General features: G+C 42.3%; 1 protein-coding gene across 1 annotated transcript in view; it reads right to left on the bottom strand.

The window, feature by feature from the left end:
• The window catches only part of LOC144599831 (transmembrane protein 144-like), a 60,999-nt gene that overhangs the window by 13,632 nt on the left and 19,617 nt on the right, over window positions 1-27,750 (bottom strand). The window contains 5 exon segments of the mRNA XM_078411087.1: window positions 4,724-4,843; window positions 8,778-8,896; window positions 14,386-14,516; window positions 16,505-16,607; window positions 23,291-23,371. Coding sequence (XP_078267213.1) covers window positions 4,724-4,843; window positions 8,778-8,896; window positions 14,386-14,516; window positions 16,505-16,607; window positions 23,291-23,371 — 554 coding nt within the window.

Raw genomic sequence — 27,750 nt, 5'->3', positions numbered from 1 at the left:
ATTCAGGCGGGATAGACAGAAAGGAAAAGGAGGTGGGGTAGCGTTACTGGTTAGAGAGGAGATTAAAGCAGTGGAAAGGAAGGACATTAGCTTGGAGGAAGTGGAATCGATATGGGTAGAGCTACGAAACACTAAGGGGTAGAAAACGCTAGTGGGAGTTGTGTACAGGCCACCTAACAGCAGTAGGGAGGTTGGGGGATGGCATCAAGCAGGAAATTAGAAATGCATGTACTAAAGGCGCAGCAGTTATAATGGGTGACTTCAACCTACATATAGATTGGGTGAACCAAACTGGCAGGGGTGCTGAGGAAGAGGATTTCTTGGAATGTTTGAGAGATGGTTTTCTAAACCAACATGTCGAGGAACCAACGAGAGAACAGGCCATTCTAGACTGGGTATTGAGTAATGAGGAAGGGTTACTTAGCAGTCTTGTTGTGCAAGGCCCCTTGGGCAAGAGTGATCATAATATGGTAGAGTTCTTCATTCGGATGGAGAGTGACAAAAGTCGATACAGAAACAAGTGTTCTGAACTTAAAGAAAGGTAACTTTGAGGGTATGAGGCGTGAATTGTCCAAGATAGACTGGCGATTGATGCTGAAAGGGTTGACGGTGGACATGCAATGGAAGGCATTTAAAGGTCGCATGGATGAACTACAACAAGTGTTCATCCCAGTTTGGCAAAAGAACAAACCAGGAAAGGTAGTGCATCCGTGGCTAACAATGGAAATCAAGGATAGTATTAAAACAAAAGATGAAGCATACAGATTAGCCAGAAAAAGTAGCATACCAGAGGACTGGGAGAAATTCAGAGTCCAGCAGAGGAGGACAAAGGGCTTAATTAGGAAAGGGAAAATAGATTATGAGGGAAAACTGGCAAGGAACATAAAAACAGACTGCAAAAGCTTTTATAGATATGTCAAGAGAAAAAGATTAGTTAAGGCAAATGTAGGTCCCTTGCAGTCGGAAACAGGTGAATTGATCATAGGGAACAAGGAGATGGCAGACCAATTGAACAAATACTTTGGTTCTGTCTTCACTAAGGAAGACATAAACCGTCTGCCGGAAATAGCGGGGGACCGGGGGTCTAAAGAGATGGAGGAACTGAGGGAAATCCAGGTTAGTCGGGAAGTGGTGTTAGGTAAACTAAATGGATTAAAGGCAGATAAATCCCCAGGGCCAGATAGGCTGCATCCCAGAGTGCTTAAGGAAGTAGCCTCAGAAATAGTGGATGCATTAGTGATAATTTTTCAAAACTCTTTAGATTCTGGAGTAGTTCCTGAGGACTGGAGGGTAGCTAATGTAATCCCACTTTTTAAAAAGGGAGGGAGAGAGAAAACGGGGAATTATAGACCAGTTAGCCTAACATCGGTAGTGGGGAAAATGCTAGAGTCAGTTATTAAAGATGTGATAGCATTACATTTGGAAAGTGGTGAAATCATCGGACAAAGTCAGCATGGATTTACCAAAGGCAAATCATGTCTGACGAATCTTATAGAATTTTTCAAGGATGTAACTAGTAGAGTGGATAAGGGAGAACCAGTCGATGTGTTATATCTGGACTTTCAGAAGGCCTTCGACAAGGTCCCACATAGGAGATTGGTGTACAAACTTAAAGCACACGGTATTGAGGGTTCAGTGTTGAGGTGGATAGAAAATTGGTTGGCGGACAGGAAGCAAAGAGTAGGAATAAACGGGTCCTTTTCGGAATGGCAGGCAGTGACTAGTGGGGTACCGCAAGGCTCAGTGCTGGGACCCCAGTTATTTACAGTGTATATTAATGATTTGGACGAGGGAATTGAATGCAACATCTCTAAGTTTGCGGATGACACGAAGCTGGGTGGCAGTGTTAGCTGCGAGGAGGATGCTAGGAGGCTGCAGAGTGACTTGGATAGATTAGGCGAGTGGGCAAATGCATGGCAGATGCAATATAATGTGGATAAATGTGAGGTTATCCACTTTGGCGGCAAGAACAGGAAAGCAGAGTATTACCTGAATGGTGACCGATTGGGAGAAGGGGAGATGCAACGTGACCTGGGTGTCATGGTGCACCAGTCATTGAAAGCAAGCATGCAGGTGCAGCAGGCAGTGAAGAAAGCAAATGGTATGTTGGCATTCATAGCAAGAGGATTTGAGTTTAGGAGTAGGGAGGTTCTGCTGCAGTTGTACAGGGCCTTGGTGAGACCGCACCTGGAGTATTGTGTGCAGTTTTGGTCTCCTAACCTGAGGAAAGACGTTCTTGCCTTAGAGGGAGTACAGAGAAGGTTCACCAGATTGATCCCTGGGATGGCGGGACTTACATATGAGGAAAGACTAGATAGCCTGGCTTGTACTCGCTGGAATTTAGAAGACTGAGGGGGGATCTTATAGAAACATATAAAATTCTTAAGGGGTTGGAGAGGCTAGATGCGGAAAGATTGTTCCCGATGTTGGGGGAGTCCAGAACCAGGGATCACAGCTTAAGGATAAGGGGGAAGTCTTTTAGGACCGAGATGAGAAAACATTTCTTCACACAGAGAGTGGTGAGTCTATGGAATTCTCTGCCACAGAAGGTAGTTGAGGCCAGTTCATTGGCTATATTTAAGAGGGAGTTAGATGTGGCCCTTTTTGCTAAAGGGATCAGGGGGTATGGAGAGAAGGCAGGTACAGGCTACTGAGCTGAATGATCAGCCATGATCATATTGAATGGCGGTGCAGGCTCAAAGGGCCGAATGGCCTACCCCTGCACCTATTTTCTATGTTTCTATGTTTCTATGTGACTTTAGAGAGCTCGGAAGAAGGCTGAAAAGCAGGACCTCCAAGGTGATTATCTCCAGTTTGCTTCCAGTTCCTCGTGCTGGTGAGGACAGGAACAGGGAGATAGGGGATCTGAATGTGTGGCTGAGTAGCTGGTGCAGGGGGCAGGGATTTAGATTCTTAGATCACTGGGATCTGTTTTGGGGTAAGGGGGAATTGTACAAAAGGGACGGGTTGCACCTCAGCAGGTGGGGGACCAGCATTCTGGCAGGCAGGTTTGCCACTGCTTCACGGGTGGTTTTACACTAAATAGTGGGGGGGTGTTTAAAATGGGATAGTCAAGGATGGAGTTAAAGGGAAAGAGAGTAAAGGGATAGTTAATGACCCCAGAATTAATGGGACAGAAAGCTCACGAAGGAATAGGAGAGAATGGCCAAGTGTAATAGGAATTGATGTGAAAGATGAGATGATCAAAGGATTAAAAGTACTATATATGAATGCGCGAAGTACAAGAAGTAAAGTGAGGCTCAGTTAGAGATTGGTAGATATGACATTGTGGGAATTACAGAGAAGTGGCTGCAGAAGGATCAGGACTGGGAGCTGGATATTCAGGGTTATACATCCTATAGAAAGGACAGGCAGGTGGGCAGAGGAGGTGGGGTAGCTCTGTTGGTGAGGGATGAAATTCAGTCCCTTGTGCGGGGTGACATAGGAACTGATGATGTAGAGTCACTGTGGATAGAGTTGAGGAATTGTAAAGGTAAGAAGACACTAATGGAAGTTATCTACAGACCCCCAAACAGTAGCCTGGATATAGGGTGTAAGTTTCAGCAGGAGTTAATACTGGCATGTAACAAAGGTAATGCCACTGTGGTTATGGGGGATTTCGATATGCAGGTAGACTGGGAAAATCGGGTTGGTTCTGGATCCCAAGAAAGGGAATTTGTAGAGTGCCTCCGAGATGGATTCTGAGGAGCAGCTTGTACTTGAGCCTAACCCTAATGCAAGGATCCTAGCAGGAATGACAGTGGAACAGCAATGGCAGGAATTTCTGGGCATAATCCAGAAGATGCAGGATCATTTCATTCCAAAGAGGAAGAAAGATTCTAAGGGGAGTAAGGCAACCGTGGCTGACAAGGGAAATTAGGCTCACAAGGTTAATCCCTGGGATGGAGGGACTGTCACATGAGGAAAGATTGGAAAGGCTGGGCTTGTATTCACTGGAGTTTAAAGGATGAGAGGGGATCTTATAAAGACGTATAAAATTATAAAAGGACTGGACAAGCTAGATGCAGGAAAAATGTTCCCAATGTTGGGGGAGTCCAGAACTAGGGGCTACAGCCTAAGAATAAAGGGGAGACCATTTAAAACTGAGCTGAGAAGAAAGTTTTTCACGCAAAGAGTTGTGAATTTGTGGAATTCTCTGCCACAGAAGGCAGAGGAGGCCAATTCACTGGATGAATTTAAAAGAGAGAGTTTAGATAGAGCTCCAGGGGCTAGTGGAATCAAGGGATATGGGGAGAAGGCAGGCACAGGTTACTGATTGTGGATGATCAGCCATGATCACAATGAATGGCGGTGCTGGCTCGAAGGGCCAAATGGCCTCCTCCTGCACCTATTTTCTATGTTTCTATGGTTCTATCTTGGGTTTGTGATCTATGTAACATTCTTTGATTTACCCACTTCCCTTCCATTTTGCAACACTGCATCTGTGTTAATTTTGTACCTAAACAAGCCTGCAGATCGGTGCCTTCCAAGCCAACTTCTCCGTAGTAAGTAAGGTGAGAGACATTAAATTCAGAGACAACATCCCCGATACAGAAACCCAAAACACCAGGTGGCTGAGAGCTAATGTTGGCTGAACCGATCTAGTGTTGATACATTGTGAGTGAATCTTCGCAATCACTGATGGAAATCACTTTGTCAAATGTATTGCTTATATAGGGTAATTGCATTTGGGAGAGTGTGAAAGCGAATCACTTCACCTTACCAGGTAATATTGCTGTAGAATAAACACAAGGTTTGTTTTTCTTCACTCCACAATATATGAGAAAATATACTGTACTGGTCAGAATAATCCCACTGCAGTACGCAAAAACATAATCCATGTCTAAAACAGAAGAAAAGGCAGTATTAAGAGTGTATCTAGAAAAGGACATGCAATTACAGTTATATTGGCAAAATATGCAACGCTTTATAATTGACTCTCCACACCACAGATCAATCAGTTCTCCCTTGCTTTGAGATCTCTCAAAATTAGGCCATGTAGGAATTTTAGACAATTTAACAATTAGTACTCTTTGAATTCATTCCAAGAAAACGATCAGCCAAGATAGTGATTTATAAAAGCCACAATAGGTGTTTGTTAGAGAAAGTTGGGGATAATGTTAGAAATTCCACCAGCCAGTCGTGTGGGGATGTAACATCAATGGATGTCCACACCCCACAAAGCATGAGCCAGGTGAAATAGTACCTCAACTCAGCAAACTCAGGACCCCTGGAAAGGCTCATTGGTTTGGGTTCCCCTTAGGTTTCCTGCCTGGCTGTAAAATGATGCATCTTTTGGGAGTGTAGTGGTCGATGCTTTTTTGCTAGTCTTAGAATGAGTCACGTTACTGATTTGTAAAAGAGACACTAAGCCTTTTTGGGCAGTTAGGTTTGTATAATAAGAATATATTCATTCCAAGAATAATATTCTTATTATACAAATCTAACCGCCCAAAAAGGCTTAGGGCAATAGAGATTTGATCTCATTGGAATATATCCCTTCCATCTGTATCTGAGAGATCTGTGTTGGAGCATACAATTACAGATTTTGGACTCACAATACAAAAAGTTTCATTTCTAGGGCTATCCAATAATATACAATTCAGCAAGGCGGCAATTGTCAAGCACTGAGCATAGGGGGACCTAGAGAGATCAAACTTACTACTGAAATCATGATGCAAACTCTGAGAGACCATCTTATCCAAAGAAAAAGCAGAGCAAGTTTATCTAAAGATTGCAGTTAAAAAAATTAAAAATCAGTGGTATATGTGCTTAAGTGTATTGTGGGGGGTTAATATATCTGGAAATGGCTTCATAAATGACTGGAACTTATGTATGTGGACATAAAACTGATCTAAATTCACAACCTTCAGTGAAACAAATCCAACAATTTATTGAGTAAGCACTAAACAGAAAATAAATTTGTAGCTTCTTATATCTATGTCTAAGAAGGTATAGTTTTGATCTCCCATGACAATACTGACAAATTTCAGCTTTAAAGAAAATATTGTGTTCTACTTTGGCATGTTGCTCTTTTATCGCCACCTTTTCTACACACGTTGTGTTGTGGATCTTGCACTTTCAGCCTTCGTCCTACCTTTTTATCATTCCTATATATTTTCCCTATCAGCTGGGTTCAGAGAGTTTGTACCTGTGACGCATTAAAAACACGTCTCCTTTTTAATCTATTTTTATTTGCTTCTCTGTCAGAAAGACATGTCTTGAGAAACAACCTAAATATCTAAGCTCATTCACATTCCAGTTCCATTACTGTTGGGGTTGGTGTCCATTCTGTAGATTTAAACAACTCTACGAGTGATGTTTCCATTTCATGCTTCCCAACATATGTTGCATTTGATGTAACATGCAGAATACAATCTGCTACTTTGGTATCTAATCTGGAAAGAGATATTGGACAATTGGATAACATATCAGAATCTGAATATTTTGAATCGATTGATTAAAAAGAACTAGGATTGAACAATAGAACCTTTAAGCCTGAAATTGTAATTATCAAATCTCTGGGAGGATACGTAATACATTCCCGTGATATTTCTCTGTTAAGCATTTTAACAAAGCAATTAAGCAATTATTTATCGTAAAGCGTTAAGTAATTTGAAATAATACCAAAGTAAATTAGTACAAGTTTTGGAAATCTGATCCCCGATCTGAGTCCCAAAGTAAAAACTAAAATAGGAGATATAGCATAGAAAATAAGATTCACATTTCAATGGCCAATTCCATAAAGCTGAGAGGTGAATTGTATTTTCCTTTACACCACAGATGTACTTGGTTAAAAATAGAGGCAGTTTCTTTTAAATGTGCAGTTATATTTTATTGGTATATATTTACAGCTACATCTTCACTGACAATGTGGTGTCTGAATGAATTAGATTTGCTTAGTGAAGTGAACAGAGAAAGCTGATTGTGGAGTCAGCTGATGGGAACATTGATACTTGGGAACAATGTTGATGATCCAACAAATGGAGAGAATGCCTGCTGGAATGGGTTCTATTGTGCTGTTCTCCTCCACTCATTTCCTCCATCTACGTGGAGAGGGTATTCTGCCTTAATCCAACCATAATCCAACACTAGGAGTAGGAGCTTCAATGATTCAGTGATACTTTATTGTCACATGTACCTAGGTGCAGTGAAATGCTTTGTTTTGCATGCAACCTGGTAAAATCATGTTGCAGACTTCAGCTAGGCACTACACAAGTGTCACCAATAAGGTTACAAAGTTCACTGAAAAGTCCTATCTACTGCCTGGGCAGCTTTAGCCTTAACCAAATTTTGCTCTCATTTTGAATTTGCTCCTCGACAGGTAACCCCATTCATCTCAGACCACTGCTAACCACTGGGGAATATCTTCTATTAACGCTCTTAACCATTTCCGTCAAACGATGAGAATGTGCAAAGACCAGAATAAAGCTGATCATTCGAATAGTCTTTTTTGTTTTATGCCATCAGATGATAATAATTGATGATAATAATCTTACCAATTATGATAATAATTGTTCCAGTTTTAACATTCAGTAGATTGAATCCTTATGGCTGGGAAGTTCTGGCCTCCCATTACATGTACCTTTGCTAATGATAATCAATAAATGGAAATTATTAAATAAATGTTTTCTCCTTTTAAATTTGGATAAAGATTATTACCTTCACTGAACAGAAATGGGCAACTGCACCATGAGGATTACATTCTCACAGCAAATCCTACTCATCCTAAAGGAAAGGAATCAAGGGATATGCAGGAAAAAGCTGGAATGGGGTACTGATTGATTTCAGATGATCAGCCATGATCATATTGAATGGCAGTGCTGGCTTGAAGAGCCGAATGGCCTACTGCTGCACCTATTTTTCTATGTTTCACCCACAAACGAAAAAGAAGGGAATTGCACCAGGATCCAGTGCACACAGTAGATCTCTCTATTTATTTCCCCTCCAAGTGCTACAACCTCAACATAGACAGATGGAGATCTATCCCTGTATCACATTTCTTTTGAAACCCAATGAAAGAGGACAGGTTTCAATTCAATCCTAGTTCTTTTTTATCAATAGATTCAAAGTATCTAAAACCTTTTCTCCACTGTTTGCGATTTCAGCTAATTAGGTCAATTGAAGGTGTACGTTTTATCATTGCTCTGAATAATATATTGATGATCTTGGTATTTACTTCACCTTGTAAATACATATGCACTGTAACCACAGTACAGTTTGTGGAGTGGACCATGTTCCACATAGTTAGAAGACCTTAGAATTGATAGACATTCTATGTAGTGTTCAGCTTGGATTTGCTCATCTATGTGTATAGAATATTTGGATAAAGGATTCAAAACAGGTCAAAGGCCAAAGGTCCAAGGAATAATATAACAGAAATATAAAACTCGCAGAGAATATGACATTTGTAAAGATTAGTGTGCCAATAAATTCCAAGCCTATCACCACACACTTTAATTGGACAGGATATCAAGGGATATGGGGAGAAGGCAGGAACGGGGTACTGATTGTTGATGATCAGCCATGATCACGGTGAATGGCAGTGCTGGCTCGAGGGGCCGAATGGCCTACTCCTGCACCTATTGTCTATTGACATTCATGACCAGCTTTAGCATTTTCAATAGTTCCAGTCTGCAAACATTTGATGAAGTTTCAGTGTTTGGCATTAATCTCTATGTAAGGCAGAGAGGATTGTGTCGCTCATGATAAAAAAAAGCAATAAGTAGATTTACTGGGGATTTTTAAGTTCTGCTTGAAGAAACTAAATTTCTTACCAAACTGACTAGCTCCGAAAAACTTGGTTTCATTTTTTTCTGCGTGGTTTTTAATGTAGAGGACGGGCACAAAACTGGAGCCGTACAATAAACCTGCATACATTGCAAGACTGCAGCCTCTGTGGAATAGATTATAAACAAATTAGTCAGGGATCTGAAAGCAAACCAAACTGTTGAGTTTACATTGAATCTGCTGCTCCACTGAGCTGCAGGTGGATACAGGCTGGGAGAAACAAAGAGGCAGACAAACTGAGCTACAAGAGGGGTGATTAATCGGTTCCACAGGACCCAGGCTCGTCACGCACTCATCCATGGCCAGGCTGCTTACAGTTTAGTTTAGTTTAGATTAGTTTAGTTTAGATTAGTTTATTGTCACGTGTACCGAGGTACAGTGAAAAGCTTTTTTAGTGTGAAATGTAGAAACAAGATACCGCAGTTGCTGGCTTACAAAAGAAGACAAAAGGACTGACCTGAAATATCACGTATCCACCTTCTCCAGAGATGCTGCCTGACCCCTTAAGTTAATCCAACATTTTGAGCCAGTTTACAGAGAAGGTACACCCTTCCTTTCAAAGATACATCTCCTCCCCAGTACCCTAGTATCCCATTGATTCGCCACTCAGCTTGGAGGGAACACTGGCCCCGTGTCACAGGAGCCCACTGTCTGTTTGATGGGCTTTTTCCCCACATGTGCCAAACTCCTATTGAAAAGGCAGGAAGAACTGGGGCATCCCAGCCACCCTATGATGAACAGTAGAGCTTGTGTTGGGCTCCCTGTCAATGGTCAGCGTCAATGGCTAAAAGATTTTCAGAACATCAACATGTTTTGGGGCAGAGGGTCGCTCCACCAGCACGCTGTGCAGTAATCCCCAGAGCACAAGACATTGGCCTGGGCACTGCAACTGACAGAAACAGGTCTTAGGACTTAGGTGTTGGGTCTTAGGCTTCCATATACTTTGCTCATGGTCAGTTTGGTAAGCAGCATCGGAGGTGGAGGTGGGTGGGGGGAGGGGGGCAATGAGTGACATCTCGGGATATTTATGATCCAACATCAGTTGGTTCACTGATCACGCGGCAGCTGCAGCCAGCACCTAGAACATAGCAGGAGCAGCATCACATGAGACATCATCTCAAGGGGAGACTCAGCTAACATAACCAGCATATCAAAGGTTTGCATTAGAACCCATTAGCAAAATGGGTTAGCAAAATAGGGTACAAAATCATGACAGGAATAGATCAGGTAGAGGCACAGAGCCTCTTGCCCAGAATAGATCAGGTAGAGGCACAGAGCCTCTTGCCCAGAATAGATCAGGTAGAGGCACAGAGCCTCTTGCCCAGAATAGGGTAATAAGAGAACCAGAGGGCATAAGTTTAAGGTGAGGGGGGAAAGATTTAATAAGAACCTGAGGAGTAACTTTTTCACACAAAGAGTGGTGGGTGCATGGAACGTGCTTCCGGAGGAGGTAGTTGAGGCAGGGACTACCGTGATATTTAAGTTACATTTAGACAGGTACATGGCTAGGACAGATTTAGAGGGATATGGACCAAACACAGGCAGGTGGGACTAGTGTAGATGGGACATGTTGGCGAATGGGCACGTTGGGCTGAAGGGTCTATTTCCACATTGAAAGACTCCATAACTATGAGTCTATTGGCAAAGGTCGTGTGGCAGGCGGCAATAAAAGACAAGCAAACAATATCAAGGAAAGCACGTGAAAGTGTATTTGCTACCAAACAATCTCATGTTTGGCAGCCAGTCACCAAAGCAATCAAAAGAAGGTTGCCTGCAGTGTCACTGCATGGAGCATCCTCAAAAGCAAGCAAAACAGACAGAAATGTTGTCAAAGTAGGTGCCACTAAGATTCAGGCCGCAGTTGACTACTACCACCACCTCCTGTTCCCGGCCGCATAGTCCACACAGTTTCAGGTGTCTCTTCAGCAGAGGGCTCAACTCTCCCTCTGTGGTTCTGCTTTTTAACCTTCAGCTGAGGGAAATACTTTACAGCGAATGCAGCGCCAGAGACTCAGGTTCGATCCTGACTACGGGTGCTGCACCGTAAGGAGTTTGTACGTTCTCCCCGTGACCTGCGTGGGTTTTCTCCGAGATCTTCGGTTTCCTCCCACACTCCAAAGACGTACAGGTATATAGGTTAATTGGCTGGGTAAAATGTAAAAAATTGTCCCTAGTGGGTGTAGGATAGTGTTAATGTACGGGGATCGCTGGGCGGCATGGACTTGGAGGGCCGAAAAGGCCTGTTTCCGGCTGTATATATATGATGATATGATGATGATGATTATATGAACTGACCAGCACTTTCATTGAAAGAGGCCTCAGCTATTTCCTTCTCCAGGCATCCCGAAGTCGGAAGGACAACAGCTACAAATCCAACTTTCCATGGTGTGGCAATTTATGCAGCACGTTTTATAAAATCAATTGAAATCTCTGCCACAACCTGTATCAAAAGGAAGATAAATACTTTGGAGACACAAGGAACTGCAGATGCTGGTTTACAAATAAGTACACAAAGTGATGGAATAACTCAGCGGGTCAGTCAGCAACCTAGAGAACCTAGAGAACATGAACAGATGATGTTTTGGGCCGGGACCTTTCTTCAGTCACTCAGTCCATTCTTCCCTGGAACTCGATCAATCCAGCCCAGGCTGATGGGATAAAGTCTGTAGGAAAGAACTGCAGATGCTGGTTTAAACGAAAAGGAATAGGTGATGTTTCAGGTCTGAAGAAGGGTCTTAACCCCAAACGTCACCTATCCCTTTTCTCAGAGATGCTGTCTGACCCGCTGAGTTACTCCAGCTTTTTGTGTCTATGCTTGCTATCTGTTGCTTACTGAGGAACAGAATGACTTGAATATTTCAGTGGGTATTGAGCCAATCAAATTAAAGCACAGATGGTTCTGCTCTAAAGCGATTATTACGTTCCTGAGAAACCTCATGTTAGAGAAAATCTCGTTCTGAAAACAACTGTTGATGAGCAAATGAAGAGGTTCAGGGCTAGAGAGTTTCAGAATCACAAAAACAAAGTTATTTTTTCCGTAATTATAATAGATGATCAAAACCTCAGCACAGAAGATGGAGATATGAATCATTGCTTCATTGGCAGGATTAATGTAACATTTTATAACTATTTTATGCCTCATTTTACTTTATTAATTGCCTTGTATATGCGATTATTAATCTGGCTTCAAGATGGTGGTGTGCATTTAATTTTATCACAGTACTGATCTTGCAGCTTGAGCAAATTCTTGACAGAACAAAGACTCTTTGATTACATGGCAAATCTCCAAATTCCAAATGGAACAAAATTATATAAATTCAATGAGATGAGAAAATGTGTTTTTGCTTAAAGGGTAAGGTCTGGATCTCAAAGCCTGGAAGGATGGGAAAGGTAGAACTCATCTTGTACATGAAGTTCACTTCAGAGCTACGAATAATTCAAGTCAAGTCAAATCAAGTTTATTGTCATATTGTACAAGCATGGTCAGGTACAGGTACAGGTACAATGGAAATCTTGCTTGCAAGCAGCGTCACAGGCACATAGACTCAGACAACACGAAAAAAGTATAAATTATACACAGATGATGCATACATTCTTCATGACAATGAAAAGAAAAAGACTGCAAGGAACAGGACCTTAGTGCAAAAATATTCAATTAAAAACATCCATGATGGTGCAATAAGTGGTCTGTAGTGTTCCATTATTGAGGTAGAATTAGGGTTGTGCAGAACCTGTGGCTGTGGGAAAGTAAATGTTCTTGCTGACATGGATAGATAATGGGTTGGCAGACAGGAAACAAAGAGTAGGGATTAACTGGGCCCTTTCAGAATGGCAGGCAGTGACTAGTGGGGTACCGCGAGGCTCGGTGCTGGGACCGCAGCTATTTACAATATACATTAATGACTTACATGAGGGGATTAAAAGTAACATTAGCAAATTTGCGGATGACACAAAGCTGGGTGGCAGTGTGAACTGTGAGGAAGATGCTATGAGGATGCAGGGTGACTTGGACAGGTTGTGTGAGTGGGCAGATGCATGGCAGATGCAGTTTAATGTGGATAAATGTGAGGTTATCCACTTGGTGGTAAGAACAGGAAGGCAGATTATTATCTGAACGGTGTCAAGTTAGGAAATGGGGAAGTACAAAGAGATCTGGGTGTCCTTGTTCATCAGTCACTTAAAGTTAGCATACAGGTACAGCAGGCAGTGAAGAAAGCTAATGGCATGTTAGCCTTTATGACAAGAGGAGTTGAGTATAGGAGCAAAGAGGTCCTTCTGCAGTTGTACAGGGCCCTAGTGAGACAGCACCTGGAGTACTGTGTGCAGTTTTGGTATCCAAATTTGAGGAAGGACATTTTTGCTATTGAGGGAGTGCAACGTAGGTTCACTAGGTTAATTCCTGGAATGGCGGGACTGTCATATGTTGAAAGACTGGAGCGACTAGGCTTGTATACACTGGAATTTAGAAGGATGAGAGGGGATCTTATTGAAACATATAAGATTATTAAGGGATTGGACATGCTAGAGGCAGGAAACATGTTCCCAATGTTGGGGGAGTCCAGAACCAGGGGCCACAGTTAAAGAATAAAAGGTACGCCATTTAGAACAGAGATGAGGAAAAACTTTTTCACCCAGCGTTGTAAATCTGTGGAATTCTCTGCCTCAGAAGGCAGTGGAGGCCAATTCTATGGATGCTTTCAAGAGAGAGCTAGATAGAGGTCTTAAAGATAGAGGAGTCAGGCGGTATGGGGAGAAGGCAGGAACGGGGTGCTGATTGTGAATGATCAGCCATGATCACAGTGAATGGCGGTGCTGGCTCGAAGGGCCGAATGGCCTACTCCTGCACCTAGTCTATTGTCTATTGAACGTCCTGCTGGAATGTGGGATTAGGCTAGGCAGCTCTTTATCGACCTTCACAGCCAAAATAGGGCAAATAGCCATCTGTAATGTTTCTATGATTTTATGATAAGAGGATTCTCATTTGCCTCCATTAATAAATATTGTATTTTCTGTCCTGAAAAGATGGCGTCTGGAATATACGGAGATGGGTAGATATCCCACCAAGGCTGTCTTTATATGTAAAACACTGTAAACCCAGTTCATCCATTCCAACATTTACCTTTCCTTTTATTTATTCGCTCTTCTAAGGCACACACAAATCAATGTGTTTCTATCTGTTTTTCCAAGTACTTTCTTCTCAGCCACCTTATATTTACCCTTAAACCTCCCCCTTATCCACAAGACTAGAGACATCTATTGTCCTGCTTTCGAAGTGCAACAATAAGTTCAGGCAACCGAAAGGCTAGTTTTCTTACGAAAAGGGCCTTTAATCTGTTCATGCTGTATCCTGCAATGTTCTTCATGTCTGACTCTTGGTATCCTAGTTGATTTCTGAACTAAACCATTAAATCTGTGTCAACCTATCTCAAGTTTATGCTGCAGGACAACATCCATTAAACATTGCACTGGGACTGTTCAACGGTAGTTAATTTGAGTCAGTATTTATATGAAAGAATAATTCCTTTGAATTATTGTTTTATAAATGGTTTTATGCTGAACATTAAAGTGCTTGTAATGTGGACTTTGTTTACTTACACCAATTTCTTTTGTGGGGGGTTGAGTTTATCAGTCCAGCAAGTGTCTCCTTGTTTTGTAGAAGTCTCCTGTTAGGATGAAAACTGGTTTAAAAAAAACTAATGGTAATCTTGAAGATTTCCTACCTTTCTCTTCACACAATTTTCAGAAAAAAAAAATGTTTCTCTGCAATTAGAGAATACTGAAAGAAAGCACGTTATCATATTAAACTAAACAAAATAAGTTTCTATGTATTGCTCCAAAATTCAAAATGACAGGATTTTGGTTGTGAGATGTATCATTGTTCTGCAACATCGCAGCTATGAATTCTAGGCAACCAGTAGATCGCAACATTTTCACTAATGCTTTTGGTGGACTGAAGCCAAGAATGCGTCCAGCTTTTAATGTGTCAAATGCTCCAGTCTGGTCAAAGCTACTATTTAATTACTGAGTATGAAAATCTACAATTTCCATTCATCATTTCTTAAATATCCCCAGCATTGGAGAGATGGCAGCTAAGTGCAGAAGGGGATTCCTTTCAACAAGTACATCTGCCGGATGCAATGACATCTCTCTACATGTCATTTCAGAAGGTAGTAGTGATATACTGTTTGCATTTAGTTTCGTCACTCATGAAATCATACAGTATGAAAATAGGCTCTTAGAGTCTGCGTCAATTATCAAGCACTCGAGCAAATCCTACATTAATCCCATTCTACACACTCCCATCAGCTCCCCCCCCCCCCCCCCCACCCCCCCCCCACGCCAAGATTTTATCACTCATCTACAGAGTAAGAACAATTTAACGTGGACTATTTACCTACCAACACACACATATTTGGGATGTTGGAGGAAGTTGGAGCAGTCAAAGAAAGCCCACATGGAGAAAAACAGATCACAAACTCCACATGGACAGCATCGAATGTTAGGATTGAATTGGAGCACTGCAACTCTGAAGTAGTGGTTCGATTAGTTGTGTCCCTATAATATCTTCTGTTGTGCAGACACCAGTCATGAGCCTGTAGTATTTGTTCAGGTTTCTACCTAGCTGTCGCCTTGCATGGAGTTCTGAGAATAAGGTGGCGGCTGAGAAGAGGTGCCAGTGTGAAAACAATGAATGCTAAGGGAATGAGGGTCTGAGAAAAAGTTAGCAAGAGATCAGGCAACAAGGCTCTGTTTTTGCACAGGGAGAGCCCAAGCATAAGGAAGAACATATATTTGAAATTCAATTATCTGGAATTTAGAAGAAAGATGTAAGTTGATTTGAACATGACAGTACTGTTGCAGTGGAAAAGCAGGAAGGACAGAGTGGGGAATGGGTGAGCTCTGATTATTCAGAGATTTGTTTGATTGGTGCAGTCTGGACATGTATCAGATATGTTGACTTTATAGTTGGTGTAGATTAGTACTTTGAGGACATCAGAGCTATTTCATTTAAAGGCAAATCTTAGGAGAAGCAACTTCAGCAGCGCAAGTAAAGTGAGAGCACCGGTTTAAACATTTGGGAAGATTTGTGATTTTTTGAGTATCATGAAAACATGGAGTAATACAATGAGAGTGCTTAAACCAATAAAATAGACGACGTACACTGAAACCGTAGCATGCTTACATGTGCTCAGAGACCAAACTCCAAACCATCGTTGACTCTTTTACAAAGACATTTGAGAAGTGGGGGGGGGGGGGGGGGCTGCTTTGTCAACAAGTCAAAAGTCCTCATCAACCTACCCTAGCTGCACAACACTGCTTTTTGATGATCAGAGGACTTTGGAAAATGTGTGCTGCTTCCGTCTTCAGAGTCAGCTCTTTGCGAAGGTAGACGTTGCTGATGGAGTTCAGCAACGCCTTCAATGTGCCAGCACAATCTTTGGTTGGTTTAGGAGAATAATGTTGAACGGGATGGAGAGTGTTGGGCAAAACTCCCCCTGAACAACCTCCCCTCCTCCCAGGCCCACACGACCATCTGATTGAGAGATGGGCATTGGAACCTTTCCTGTTAAAAAAGGCCATGAACTGGACAGTGACAGCGAGGCATTATCCAATCTTACTGGAAATGTTAAAAAATATGGTTTCTTGGTTTAATACTTAATTTAAGATGCTGTAAAAATGTGCTGTTATTCATTTCCCGAACCTATAAGCCTACCACCTCCTTTTCCTTTTCCGTTTCCTTGTCCTGTATTAAGGGGGATGTTTCTTCTTGTGGTGGTTCTTTATTCTCGGTTTTCACAAATATAAGAATCCCAGCACTGCAAAAGAACAAACAAATTCTTTAACTGAACACATGGATTTTGACCCCGATGTTGCAATGAGAATAACAATGACCCTCTTCATAACCGTCTTTAACTAAAACAATTCAGCAGGCAAATTTCAGATCAACATAAAATTAAACACAGAACGTTAATTCATTCCTTTCCAATCTGCCTTGAACTATACTCCAGCTATGTTCTACCAGTAAATTCAAAGATTCTGCATTCAAATAAATACAAAAAGCCACATTATTACCTATAGGTAGAATTAGAAAGGGTGTTTGTAGTAATCAGCCATTCTCCATGCATGAGTGTGATTATTTTAATTGTGTAATAAGTTCATATTAAACTCAAATATAAAGAAATTGCGATTTTCCCGGTAATTGCAGTCCTAGCCTTTTAGAAACTTTATTTTCAAGGCCAGCAGATAGGAAATAACTTAAGGGATTGTTACATTTTAATCTCATTTTCTTTAAATATTCCTCAATTATGACAGTAAATGTATTTCAAAGTACTTTATTGGTTAAAGTCTACAGGTAGTTCTGCTACAACATGATAGTTATATTCTTAAGAAACCTCATAATAGAAAATTGGCGATAATATTATCTCACATAATAGAAAACCTCACATAATAGAAAATAAAAACAATTGTTTACAGTTTAGTTAATTAGAAGGGTCCGTACTGAAATACGGTGGCAAGCTATTTTGTTGCATGCTATCAAGTCAATGAGAAGACTGTACATGAACACAATCAAGCCGTCCACAGTGTACAGATAAAGGATAATGGGTATATTATTTAGTGCAAGATAAAGTCTGATTAAAGATAGTTTAAAGGTCTCCAATGAATTAGATGGTAGGTCAGGACTGCACTCTAGCTGTTGCGAGAACTGAATCTGTCTGATAACAGCTGGGAAGAAACTGTCCCCAAATCTGGAGGTATGCATTTTCAAACTTCTGTACCTCTTGCCTGATGGGAGAGCGGAAAATACGGAATGACTGGGGCGAAACTGTCCTTGATCATGTTGGTGACTTTGCCAAGGCAGCATGTGTAGATAAAAGAGGTGGAGCTGCTCTACTAATCAGTAAAAACATCACTCAACGAGGTCATACTGGATGGAGAGTTCATCCAGTACTGAGGTGATATAGGCTGACCTCAAAATAAGTAAGGTGCAAGCACTTTAATGGGATTGCACTACTGGTCTTCCCAATAGCCCCCAAAATGCAAAAGCAGTAGGGTTGTTGTTGTGGGTGACTATCTCTACTGGAACTTTCTGTAAAAGGATTAGATCGGGCAGAATTAGTCCGGTGTATCCCAGCCTTCCTCAATCATTGTGTGGATAGCCCAACTCGAGCGGGAACCATTCTGGATCTGGTATTGAAGGTTGAGTCATTCAATCTGACTCTTCACACCACGGGACCCACTCACAAGTTAGGTCATACTCTCGACCTAGTGTTATCGTCCGGATTCCCAATCAACAACATTGAAACTACTGAAGCCTGTCTATCGGACCACAGCGCTATCATTTTTGACGCATCTCTGCCTTTATCTCCCGCAAAATCTCATCTCCCTGTTCGCTACTCCCGCGACATAAATTCATTGACTGCCAGTAAATTCTCCGAGGCTTTCACAGTTGCCCCCAACATCTGCACTATTGAGGCCTCTCCCCCCCACCTCAGCACTGAGGATCTCGCCTCTTTATTTAATATCACTTGCTCTTCCATCCTGGATTCTATCGCTCCCCTTAAAATGAAAAAGCCTAAGCCCAAAGGTCGGCCGTGGCTCAATGACTCCACCAAAGCCCTAAGAAGGGAGTGCAGAAAATCAGAAAGGAGGTGGAAATGTGACAAGCTTCAAATTTCCTTCGAAATTCTGAGAAACAATCTTCTCAAATACCAGGAAGCAGTAAAGTCTGCTAGAGCAAAATACTTCTCCGACCTTATTTCCAAAAACTCTCATAACTCCAAGGTCCTATTTAGAACAATTACCTCTGTCATATGTCCCGCCCCCAGTACCAGCTTAGTTGGGTCCCCTGCTAAGTGCGAAGAATTCGCTAAATTTTTCACCAACAAAGTTGAGAACATTAGAATGAACATTTCCCCTCCCACCCGTGACCTAGCTGTCTCACTAGTCTGTTCATCTAAATTGGACTGCTTCCAACCCGTCACTCTATCCTCCCTTGCAAAGCTTGTCTCCGCTATGAAACCTGCAACCTGCCCCCTTGATCCTGCCCCCACTGCCCTTCTGAAGGATGTCATTGCAATAGCCGGTCCCAGCATCCTTTCTATTATCAACAGTTCTCTGGCCACTGGCACTGTTCCAACCAGTTTCAAGCACGCGGTGGTCCAGCCCCTACTGAAAAAACCTAACCTAACCTAGACCCCACCTTGCCTAGCAACTACAGACCCATTTCCAAACTGCCATTCCTGTCAAAAGTCCTTGAAAAGGCAATTCTAAACCAATTAGTGCCCTACCTGCACCAAAACACCATCCTGGAAAGTTTCCAGTCAGGTTTCAGAGCCCACCACAGCCTTGTTGAAGGTACACAACAACCTGCTTCTCGCCATCGACACCGGCGACTGTGCAATCCTGCTTCTTCTCGACCTCAGCGCAGCGTTCGATACAGTGGACCACACCATCCTTATTGACCGTCTCCGGTACGCGGTTGGCATTGATGGCACTGCCCTGAGCTGGTTCGCTTCGTACCTCAAAGATAGGAGTTTCGCCATCAACATAGGCAGTTATTCCTCTGCTCCAGCTAGCCTCTCCTGCGGAGTTCCACAAGGCTCCATCCTAGGCCCCATTCTCTTCTCTCTATACATGCTCCCCCTTGGCCAAATCATTCAAAGGCACGGCATTTCTTTCCACTGCTATGCCGATGACACTCAGCTTTACCTCCCCCTGAAACCCAACAACCAGTCAAATTTAAACAGCCTCTTACACTGCCTTGAGGACATAAAATGTTGGATGGCACAGAACTTCTTCCAATTAAATGAGAGCAAGTCTGAGGTCATCCTATTCGGCCCCCCCCGACTCCATCAAATTGATAACAGGCAGTCTTGGAAGTCTATCCTGCCTAGTCAAACCGCATGTCAAAAACCTCGGCATGATATTTGACTCTGCATTAAAATTTGATAAGCAAGTCAACGCTGTGGTAAAAGCCAGCTTCTTCCAACTTCGAACCATAGCTAAAATCAAACCTTTCCTCCAATTCGACGACACAGAAAAAATCATTCACGCTTTCATTTCCTCCCGCCTAGACTACTGCAACTCCCTATACACTGGGATCAGCCAATCTTCCCTGTCCCGCCTGCAACTGGTCCAAAACGCCGCAGTGAGACTCCTGACGGTACCCGTAAAAGGGACCACATCACCCCGATTCTGGCCTCTCTCCACTGGCTCCCTGTACGGTACAGAATCAACTTCAAGCTCCTCCTATTTACGTATAAAGCCCTAAATGGACACTCCCCCCCTACATCAAAAATCTTCTAACCCCCCTCTCTAACTCCAGGTCCCTCAGGTCGGACGACTTGGGGCTACTCACTATCCCGCGGTCTAGGCTTAAGCTCAGGGGTGACCGCGCTTTTGCGGTTGCAGCTCCTAGACTGTGGAACAGCATCCCTCTCCCCATCAGAACTGCCCCCTCCATCGACTCCTTTAAGTCCAGGCTCAAAACCTATTTCTACTCCCTAGCGTTTGAGGTTCATTGAGGAGGCGCTGTGAACTGTTTGCGTGCTACTGTATGTTTCATTTTTTTCCCCATTGGAACCTAATCAGATGTACAGCACTTTGGTCAACGTGGGTTGTTTTTAAATGTGCTATACAAATAAAATTGACTTGACTTGACTTGGTATTGGGAAACGAGCCTGGCCAGGCGACTGGCATTTCCATGGAAGAACATTTTGGTGACAATGATCATAACTCCACGAGTTTTAAGAATGTTTTGAATGGGAATAACTCTGGACCTTGGGGGAAGGTACTAAATTGAAGTAAGTCAGATGACAATGTTATTAGGCAGGAACTAGGGAGAGTAAATTGGGAGTAGATGCCGTTGTCCACATCTGACATGTGGGTAATTTAAAGGCCAGTTGATCAAAGTTCAGGACCAGCAGGTTCCAGTAAGGTGGAGGGATGCGGTGGCAAAGTAAGGGAATCTTGGATGACCAAAGAGGTAGTAAATCTGGTCAAAAGGAAGCATATGTAACATTTAAGAAAAGAAAATCACCCAGGGCCTTTGAGGCATATAAAGCAAGTAGGAAAGAACTCAAGCAGCCGATTAGAAGTGCCAAAATGGGTCATAGAATCATAGAAACATAGAAACATAGAAACATAGAAAATAGGTGCAGGAGGAGGCCATTTGGCCCTTCGAGCCAGCACCGCCATTCATTGTGATCATGGCTGATCGTCCCCAATCAATACCCCGTGCCTGCCTTCTCCCCATATCCTTTGATTCCACTAGCCCCTAGAACTCTATCTAACTCTTAAATCCATCCAGTGATTTGGCTTCCACTGCCCTCTGTGGCAGAGAATTCCACAAATTCACAACTCTCTGGGTGAAAAAGTTTTTTCTCACCTCAGTTTTAAATGGCCTCCCCTTTATTCTAAGACTGGGTCATGAAATCTCTTTGGTGAGTTTAGGGCCTGTCCCAGTTAGGCGATTTTAAGGCGACTGCCGGCGACTAGGCTGTCGCCAAACGTCCGCTGGGGTGTCACGGGCATGATCGTGAGGAGTCTTCAATGAATCGTCGTGGAGAAATTTACCTGCTAGAAATTTCTCAGCGACAGCTGGCTTGTTGCCAGGTATCGTAGTTTATTGCGGGCGCTGTCTCATGCTGTCCCCAGGGTTGCTAGGTTGTCGCAGATGCATTTAGAAGCACGTAATATTAAATTAAGAAAAGGCATTTGAAGATACCAGAAGATAGTTTTGTTTAACCAATTTATTTACCGTCAGGACATTTGACAGGTAGATTGGATGCGACAGTTTGACGGTCAGGTAAGTGTGGGAATTTTGCGATGTTTCCGAAGACGGTGTAATCTCTTAGCCAGGTGCTAGTTTCACAAAAAAAGTAACTTGTATCGACCTGACTCGGCATTGTCGTAGGGTAAAAGAAAATTTCGGCGATCTGCTACGACTTTGACAGTCGCCGGCAGTCGCCTTAAAAATCGCATAACTGAGACAGGCCCTTTAGATTACAGAAAATCCCAAAGCTTTTTACATATACATTAAAAACAAGAGGGTATCCAAGAGAAGGTAAAACCACTCAAGGATAAACAAAATGATTTGTACTTGGAGTCAGAGGATGTAGGCAAGGTACTAAACAAGAAGGGAAGGACATGGAGGACAATTATATTTTTCATATTTTATATTTCCGATACAGCGCGGAAACAGGCCTTTTCGGCCCACCAAGTCCGCGCCGCCCAGCGATCCCCGCACATTAACACTATCCTACACACACTAGGGACAATTTTTACATTTACCCAGTCAATTAACCTATAAACCTACAATAAGATTAGTGTGGAGATTACTAATATGCAAGAACAGTTTTGTGTTAAGAGAAGGAAGAGAGAAGATTGCATGGGCCTTTGCAACTTCTCTAGCCACAGGCGAGATCCTGGAAGACTGAAGAGTAGGCAATATTGTTTCTTTGTGTAAAAAGGAAAATAGAAATAATCCAATGAATTATAGGTTGTTGAGCCTCACGTCAAAGGTAGGGAAGCCATTGGAGAGGATTCTTCAGAATAGGATTTACTGCCATTTGGAAGGGAATGGGCTAATTGAAGACAGCCAGCATGACTTTGTACGTGGCAGATCATTTCTTGCCAACTTGTTTGAGGAGCTGACGAAAGTGAGCAATGAGGGTGGATGGTGTCAACATGGATTTTATTAAGCTATTTGATAAACATGGTAGGCTGATTCCAAAGATTCAGATGCACCAGATCCATGGTGATTTGTTCATATGGAGTCAGAACTGGCTTACTGATAGAAGACAAAGTGTTGTAGTGGAGGACTGTTATTCTGGCTGGAGGTCTGTGACCAGTGAAGTTGTGTGTTGGGACCTTTGTTGTTTGTAATGTTTTTAAATGACTTAAATGAAAGATCAGCCATGATCTTGATGAATGGCAGGGCAGAGCAGTGTTGTTCTCTTTGATGCAGGGGTGAATATGGAGCAATGGGCATAAATATTAATATTCAGGAATGGATTTAAGGTGGTTTGCAAAAAGACCAGAAATGACAGAAGAAAATATTTGCCTTTACACAGAATGTCACAATGACCTGGAATGCTCTATTTGAAAGGGAGCTGGATGTAAATTTAATAGCAATTTCAAATAAAATTTGAATAAATATTCAAAGAAAAAGATAGGAAAAGAGTGAGATTAATTGGATTGCTCTACCAAAGTGATAAATAGTTGGCCCAAATAGTTTCTATTTGTATTCGTTCTTTAGATGGTTCCATGAACAAATGACAGATATTGGAAGAGGAGTTTGAGTCATTGAATGGAAATATGACATATATAGTTCAACAGTCAAGTCCAGTATGTGTCAGGCGTTATGGGGAGAATGCAGAGAAATGGGGTCTGGAAGGAGAGACAGATCAGCCATGATTGAATGACTTGATGGGCAGAATGGCCTAATTCTGCTCCTATCGCTTATGACCTTATGACCAGTATGTCAATGCACTATTACCTTAAAGCTGCCATTGCCGTTCCAATATAGTTTAGGATGGGACTTGGAACACTCTGAACGTTTAATCCAAACCAGCCAAACCTGAAGAAAGACCATTTTAGACATCTGATCAAATTAAACAGGTGGTATCTTCTTTGTACAGCACTGAATTATAATATAATAGAGATAAATTCTTGTCAAAGGAAAACAATTAGCATCTAATTTTCAAGCAAATTAAGAAAAAAATCTTTACTTAAGCACCATCATCGGTGATACCTTAATAATCACTCATCAAATAATACTTAATTTTTCAATAGAATTTATATATCCCATCAATGCAGGATTAGCACTAGATCGTGGGATTAAAGTGGAAAGTGTAAGACCCTATCAACTGATACATGCCATTTACTGCTGGCTTAATATTGCAGCAGCTCCCTTGAAAAGCCTGTGGAACATTATGGCCTTGTACTCATTTTCTTTTCATGTCAGATGACTTAATCATTGGGGAAAGCCAATAATGTGCTGAAAAAGCTAAACAAAATAAATCTGTGAATGAACTGCAATTCTGGTGGACATTTAATGAAGTCTAAAAATTTGATCAACTTACTTGCATAATGTATAGCACTAAAATGACCATGGATGAAATTGCAAGTGATATAGTAGTGCCTTCGCATACAATGGTCAATGTAAATTCATTCAATATTGCAACATTTGTGTGCATGGTGGCACAGATGATATAGCTGCTGCTTCACAGAGCCAGAGAACTAGGTTCAATCCTGACCTCGGGTACTGTCTGTGTGGAGTCTGCATGTTCCCCCTTTGACTGCATGGTTTTCCTCCGGGTGTTGCACTTTCCCTCTCACAACCAAACGACATGTTGGTTTGAAGGTTAATAATCCGGTCTAACATACAAAAACTGATAATTTTTCAAAGAAATTCATGTATCTTCTTTCCTGAAGTGCCTAGCCAAATAATAGAACAATTCTCCATTGAAGCCAAGCAGTAGATTGTGCTCAAGCTGTACAGTACTTTCAGAATACATTTTGAAAATGAGGTACAATTCCAGTCATCAAGAGAGCTTGGAGCTCTGCATCAATCCCAAAAAACATTGGGATGTTGCTCCTCAGTATCGGTGGGTGAGTTGTGAGGACTGATTGGTGAAACTGAGGTCTTTCAGCACAGTTAGGGGTTAGTTCAGGAGCAGCTGTTTAGAGATGTGTGTAATTACAGATAAGATGGAAATAAATGTTTAGACTTCAAATTAAACAGATGATGTTATTAATGTTGAGAAAATACTGATTTGAGTTCTAAAATGCTGACTTTGTAATGACTAAAAGAGGTTTGATAAGCAGAAAATGCTGGGAATTTGGAATGGACCTAGGCGGAGATGTGCAGGTGAATCAATGGGCATGCAATTAAATTTACCAATAGACTAGTGTGGTACTATATGGATACATTTAGATGGGCCGGTTGTCCATTCTTGTCAGTACATTACTAATGCATGTGGAGGTGAAAAGACAGTTACCACTGTGATGAGCCTACACCCCAGTCACTGCTTGTTTTGGATCCATGTATAGTAAACAGTTTTTGATAATTACCACACCCTACCTACTAATATGGGGTAGAATTAAAAAAAGAGGCACTTTCAAACTACGCTGGGACATTTCAGCTATGGGGTCAGGATTTCCACACACTGAAGCTGTTGTCAACGATTTGAAGTCCCTTTTCTCACTTCACTCCGATGGTAGGCCCCATGTGAAGTCCAGATTCCTCCTTCTCCTACAATGGAAGTTCGGAGATGTTTTTACCGTTTGACCTCCGAGTTGCATGACGCCAATCGTGCAATCCTCACTGATGACCCTGAGTGTGGCTGGCAAGAGCAGTTCTGGAGGCACACACTCAGAGACTGGGGGAGAGGAGGGAGGGGGGGGGGACAGGAAGGACTCTGTGGTAGGTGCAGATGCTGAGGCCTCTCTGTGTCCTCTGGCCCTAGTGACTCAGCTCTCTCAGCTGTGTCCTCTGGCCCTAGTGACTCAGCTCTCTCAGCTGCCTTCCCAATTGATAGAGACCCTTCTGGTCAAAGCGTACCAGCCTGTTCTGACCTGGGCACAAAATTGCAGCTCTGCCAGGAATGCCACTGCCTCAGAGGCTGTCTTTAATACAAATCTTATATCATTTTCTTAAAGGTTCCTAGTTCCAGTGGCCGTGAGAAAAATCTCTGTAAAGCTGCTTTCAAACCCAACAATTTCATTTATGTTCAAGGTGAATCCTTTCTAAATGCAATCTGGAATTGATATTAACAATGTCCTTGGACATCCCATATCCACCATGCTAATAGCTGTCCAAGCATCCATGCTGTCTCTCCTTGACTGGGTCATACGTCACCTCACACTAAGTCACTCATTCCATGATTTTTGATTTCAGTAATTTCCACATACTGTATGATATTAAATGAATGGTTCTGGAGATACATTGCTTCTCTTTTCCTCCATTCTTCAACAAGTGGCGCAGCGGTAGAGTTGCTGCCTTACATTCAAAGACGTACAGGTTTCTAGGTTAAATGGTATCAGTAAAATTTGTAAATTGTCACGAGTGTGTAGGATAGTGTTAGTGCACAGGGATCGCTGGTCGGCGCGGAATCAGTGGGCCGAAGGGCCTGTTTCTGCGTTGCACCTCTAAACTAAACTTAACTAAAGTGAAAAGCTTTTGCAAGTTTCCAGATCTAAGGCACAATCCAGGAAAACATTGGAAAAAGCAATCTGTGCAGCTGGAAATTTATATTGCTAAATTGCTCCCTGTAATCTATATTTATGCTAATTATGTCCTATTATCCTCCCCACCTCCCCTGTGGAATTCTCTGCCACAGAGTGGAATTCTCCTCCACAGAGTGGAATTCTCTGCCACAGAAGGTAGTTGAGGCCAGTTCATTGGCTATATTTAAGAGGGAGTTAGATGTGGCACTTGTGGCTAAAGGGATCAGGGGGTATGGAGAGAAGGCAGGTACGGGATACTGAGTTGGATGATCAGCCATGATCATATTGAATGGCGGTGCATATCGAAGGGCCGAATGGCCTACTCCTGCACCTATTTTCTATGTTTCTATGTTTCTAAGCAGGCACAAAGCATTTGTTAACTTAGTATATTGTTCCCTTGTGGTCTTTCAAGTAAATATGTATAATGTCCACTTCCCTTAAATGTTCCATCAAATGTACATGAGAAAAAAATTGTTTGCTTACTTTCCAAGTTTCATTGTTTTGTAATTTGTGCATGCTTTTTTAATATACACATTAGATTGAAATCAGAAATCATTTGCAGATTTATTAGTGAGCATGGGAAATCAACAAGGCCATCTAATGATGTTACCAATATGCAGTGGTCAGTTTTATGTTTATCGAGAAAAGTTGGCTATTAAAAATAAAGGCGCAGCTTTCAACTGGTGTTTTTCCCACATGATAAAACAGGAAATGCTGTAAGATGTTGGTGGAGATGTTTTGATGACAGCTTCTGCCAGACTCATTTCTCAATGCTACACTTGTGGCCACAAGCATTGCTGCTACATTATGCACTGCAATACACATCCTGCTATTACAAGGAGGCCCTACTGCAGTTGTAAAGGGCCCTGGAGAGACCACACCTGGAGTATTGTGTGCAGCGTAGATTCACCAAGTTATTTGGCGGGACTGACATATGATGAAAGGATGGATCAACTGGGCTTACATTCACTGGAATTTAATGGATGAGAGGGGATCTTATAGAAACATATAAAATTCTTTGACGATTGGACAGGCGAGATGCAGGAAAAATGGTCCCGATGTTGGGGGAGTCCAGAACCAGGGGTCAGAGTTTAAGAATAAGGGGTAGGTCATTTAGAACTGAGATGAGGAAAAAAAAAATCACCCAGAGAGTTGTAAATCTGTGGAATTCTCTGCCACAGAAGGCAGTGGAAGCAAATTCACTGGGGAGCAAGTCCCTGGTCCGTGGTAGGGAGCCGGGCCTGCTGATAGGCTTGGCCGCTGCTTGTCAGGATGTTTCGACGTAATGATTGTGTGAAGGTGAGCTGCCATCGATGAACAGCAGACCAATGTATGTATTCCTGTTATCCAGATGGACCAGAGCTGAGTGAAGAGCCAGTGAGATGGCATCTGTTGTGGGGACAAGGAAATTGAAGCAGATCCAGATCATTTCTGAGGTAGGAGTTGATTTGTGCCATAACCAACCTCTAAAATCACTTCATTGCAGTGGATTTACGTTCTACTGGATGGTAATCACTGATGCGTCATTTCCACTAATGTTACCCGGTTTTGCCTTGCAAGAGATGACGGCGTACAAACCCTGCCACAGCATTCAAACAACCATCTGTGACCATCTTAGTTCAAACCTGTCTCTTCATACTCATGGTAGCATTCAGAAAGTCATACATGGACTTCTGGTATGGATGAGCATCTCCAGTCCTGAACGTCACAGATCTAGCCCTCAGCAGA

This window comes from Rhinoraja longicauda, chromosome 1, assembly GCF_053455715.1.
Source record: "Rhinoraja longicauda isolate Sanriku21f chromosome 1, sRhiLon1.1, whole genome shotgun sequence".
In the NCBI taxonomy this organism is placed as follows: Eukaryota; Metazoa; Chordata; class Chondrichthyes; order Rajiformes; family Arhynchobatidae; genus Rhinoraja; species Rhinoraja longicauda.
The sequence above is the reverse complement of the archived record's forward strand: the minus strand, read 5'-3'. Positions and strand labels throughout refer to the sequence as shown.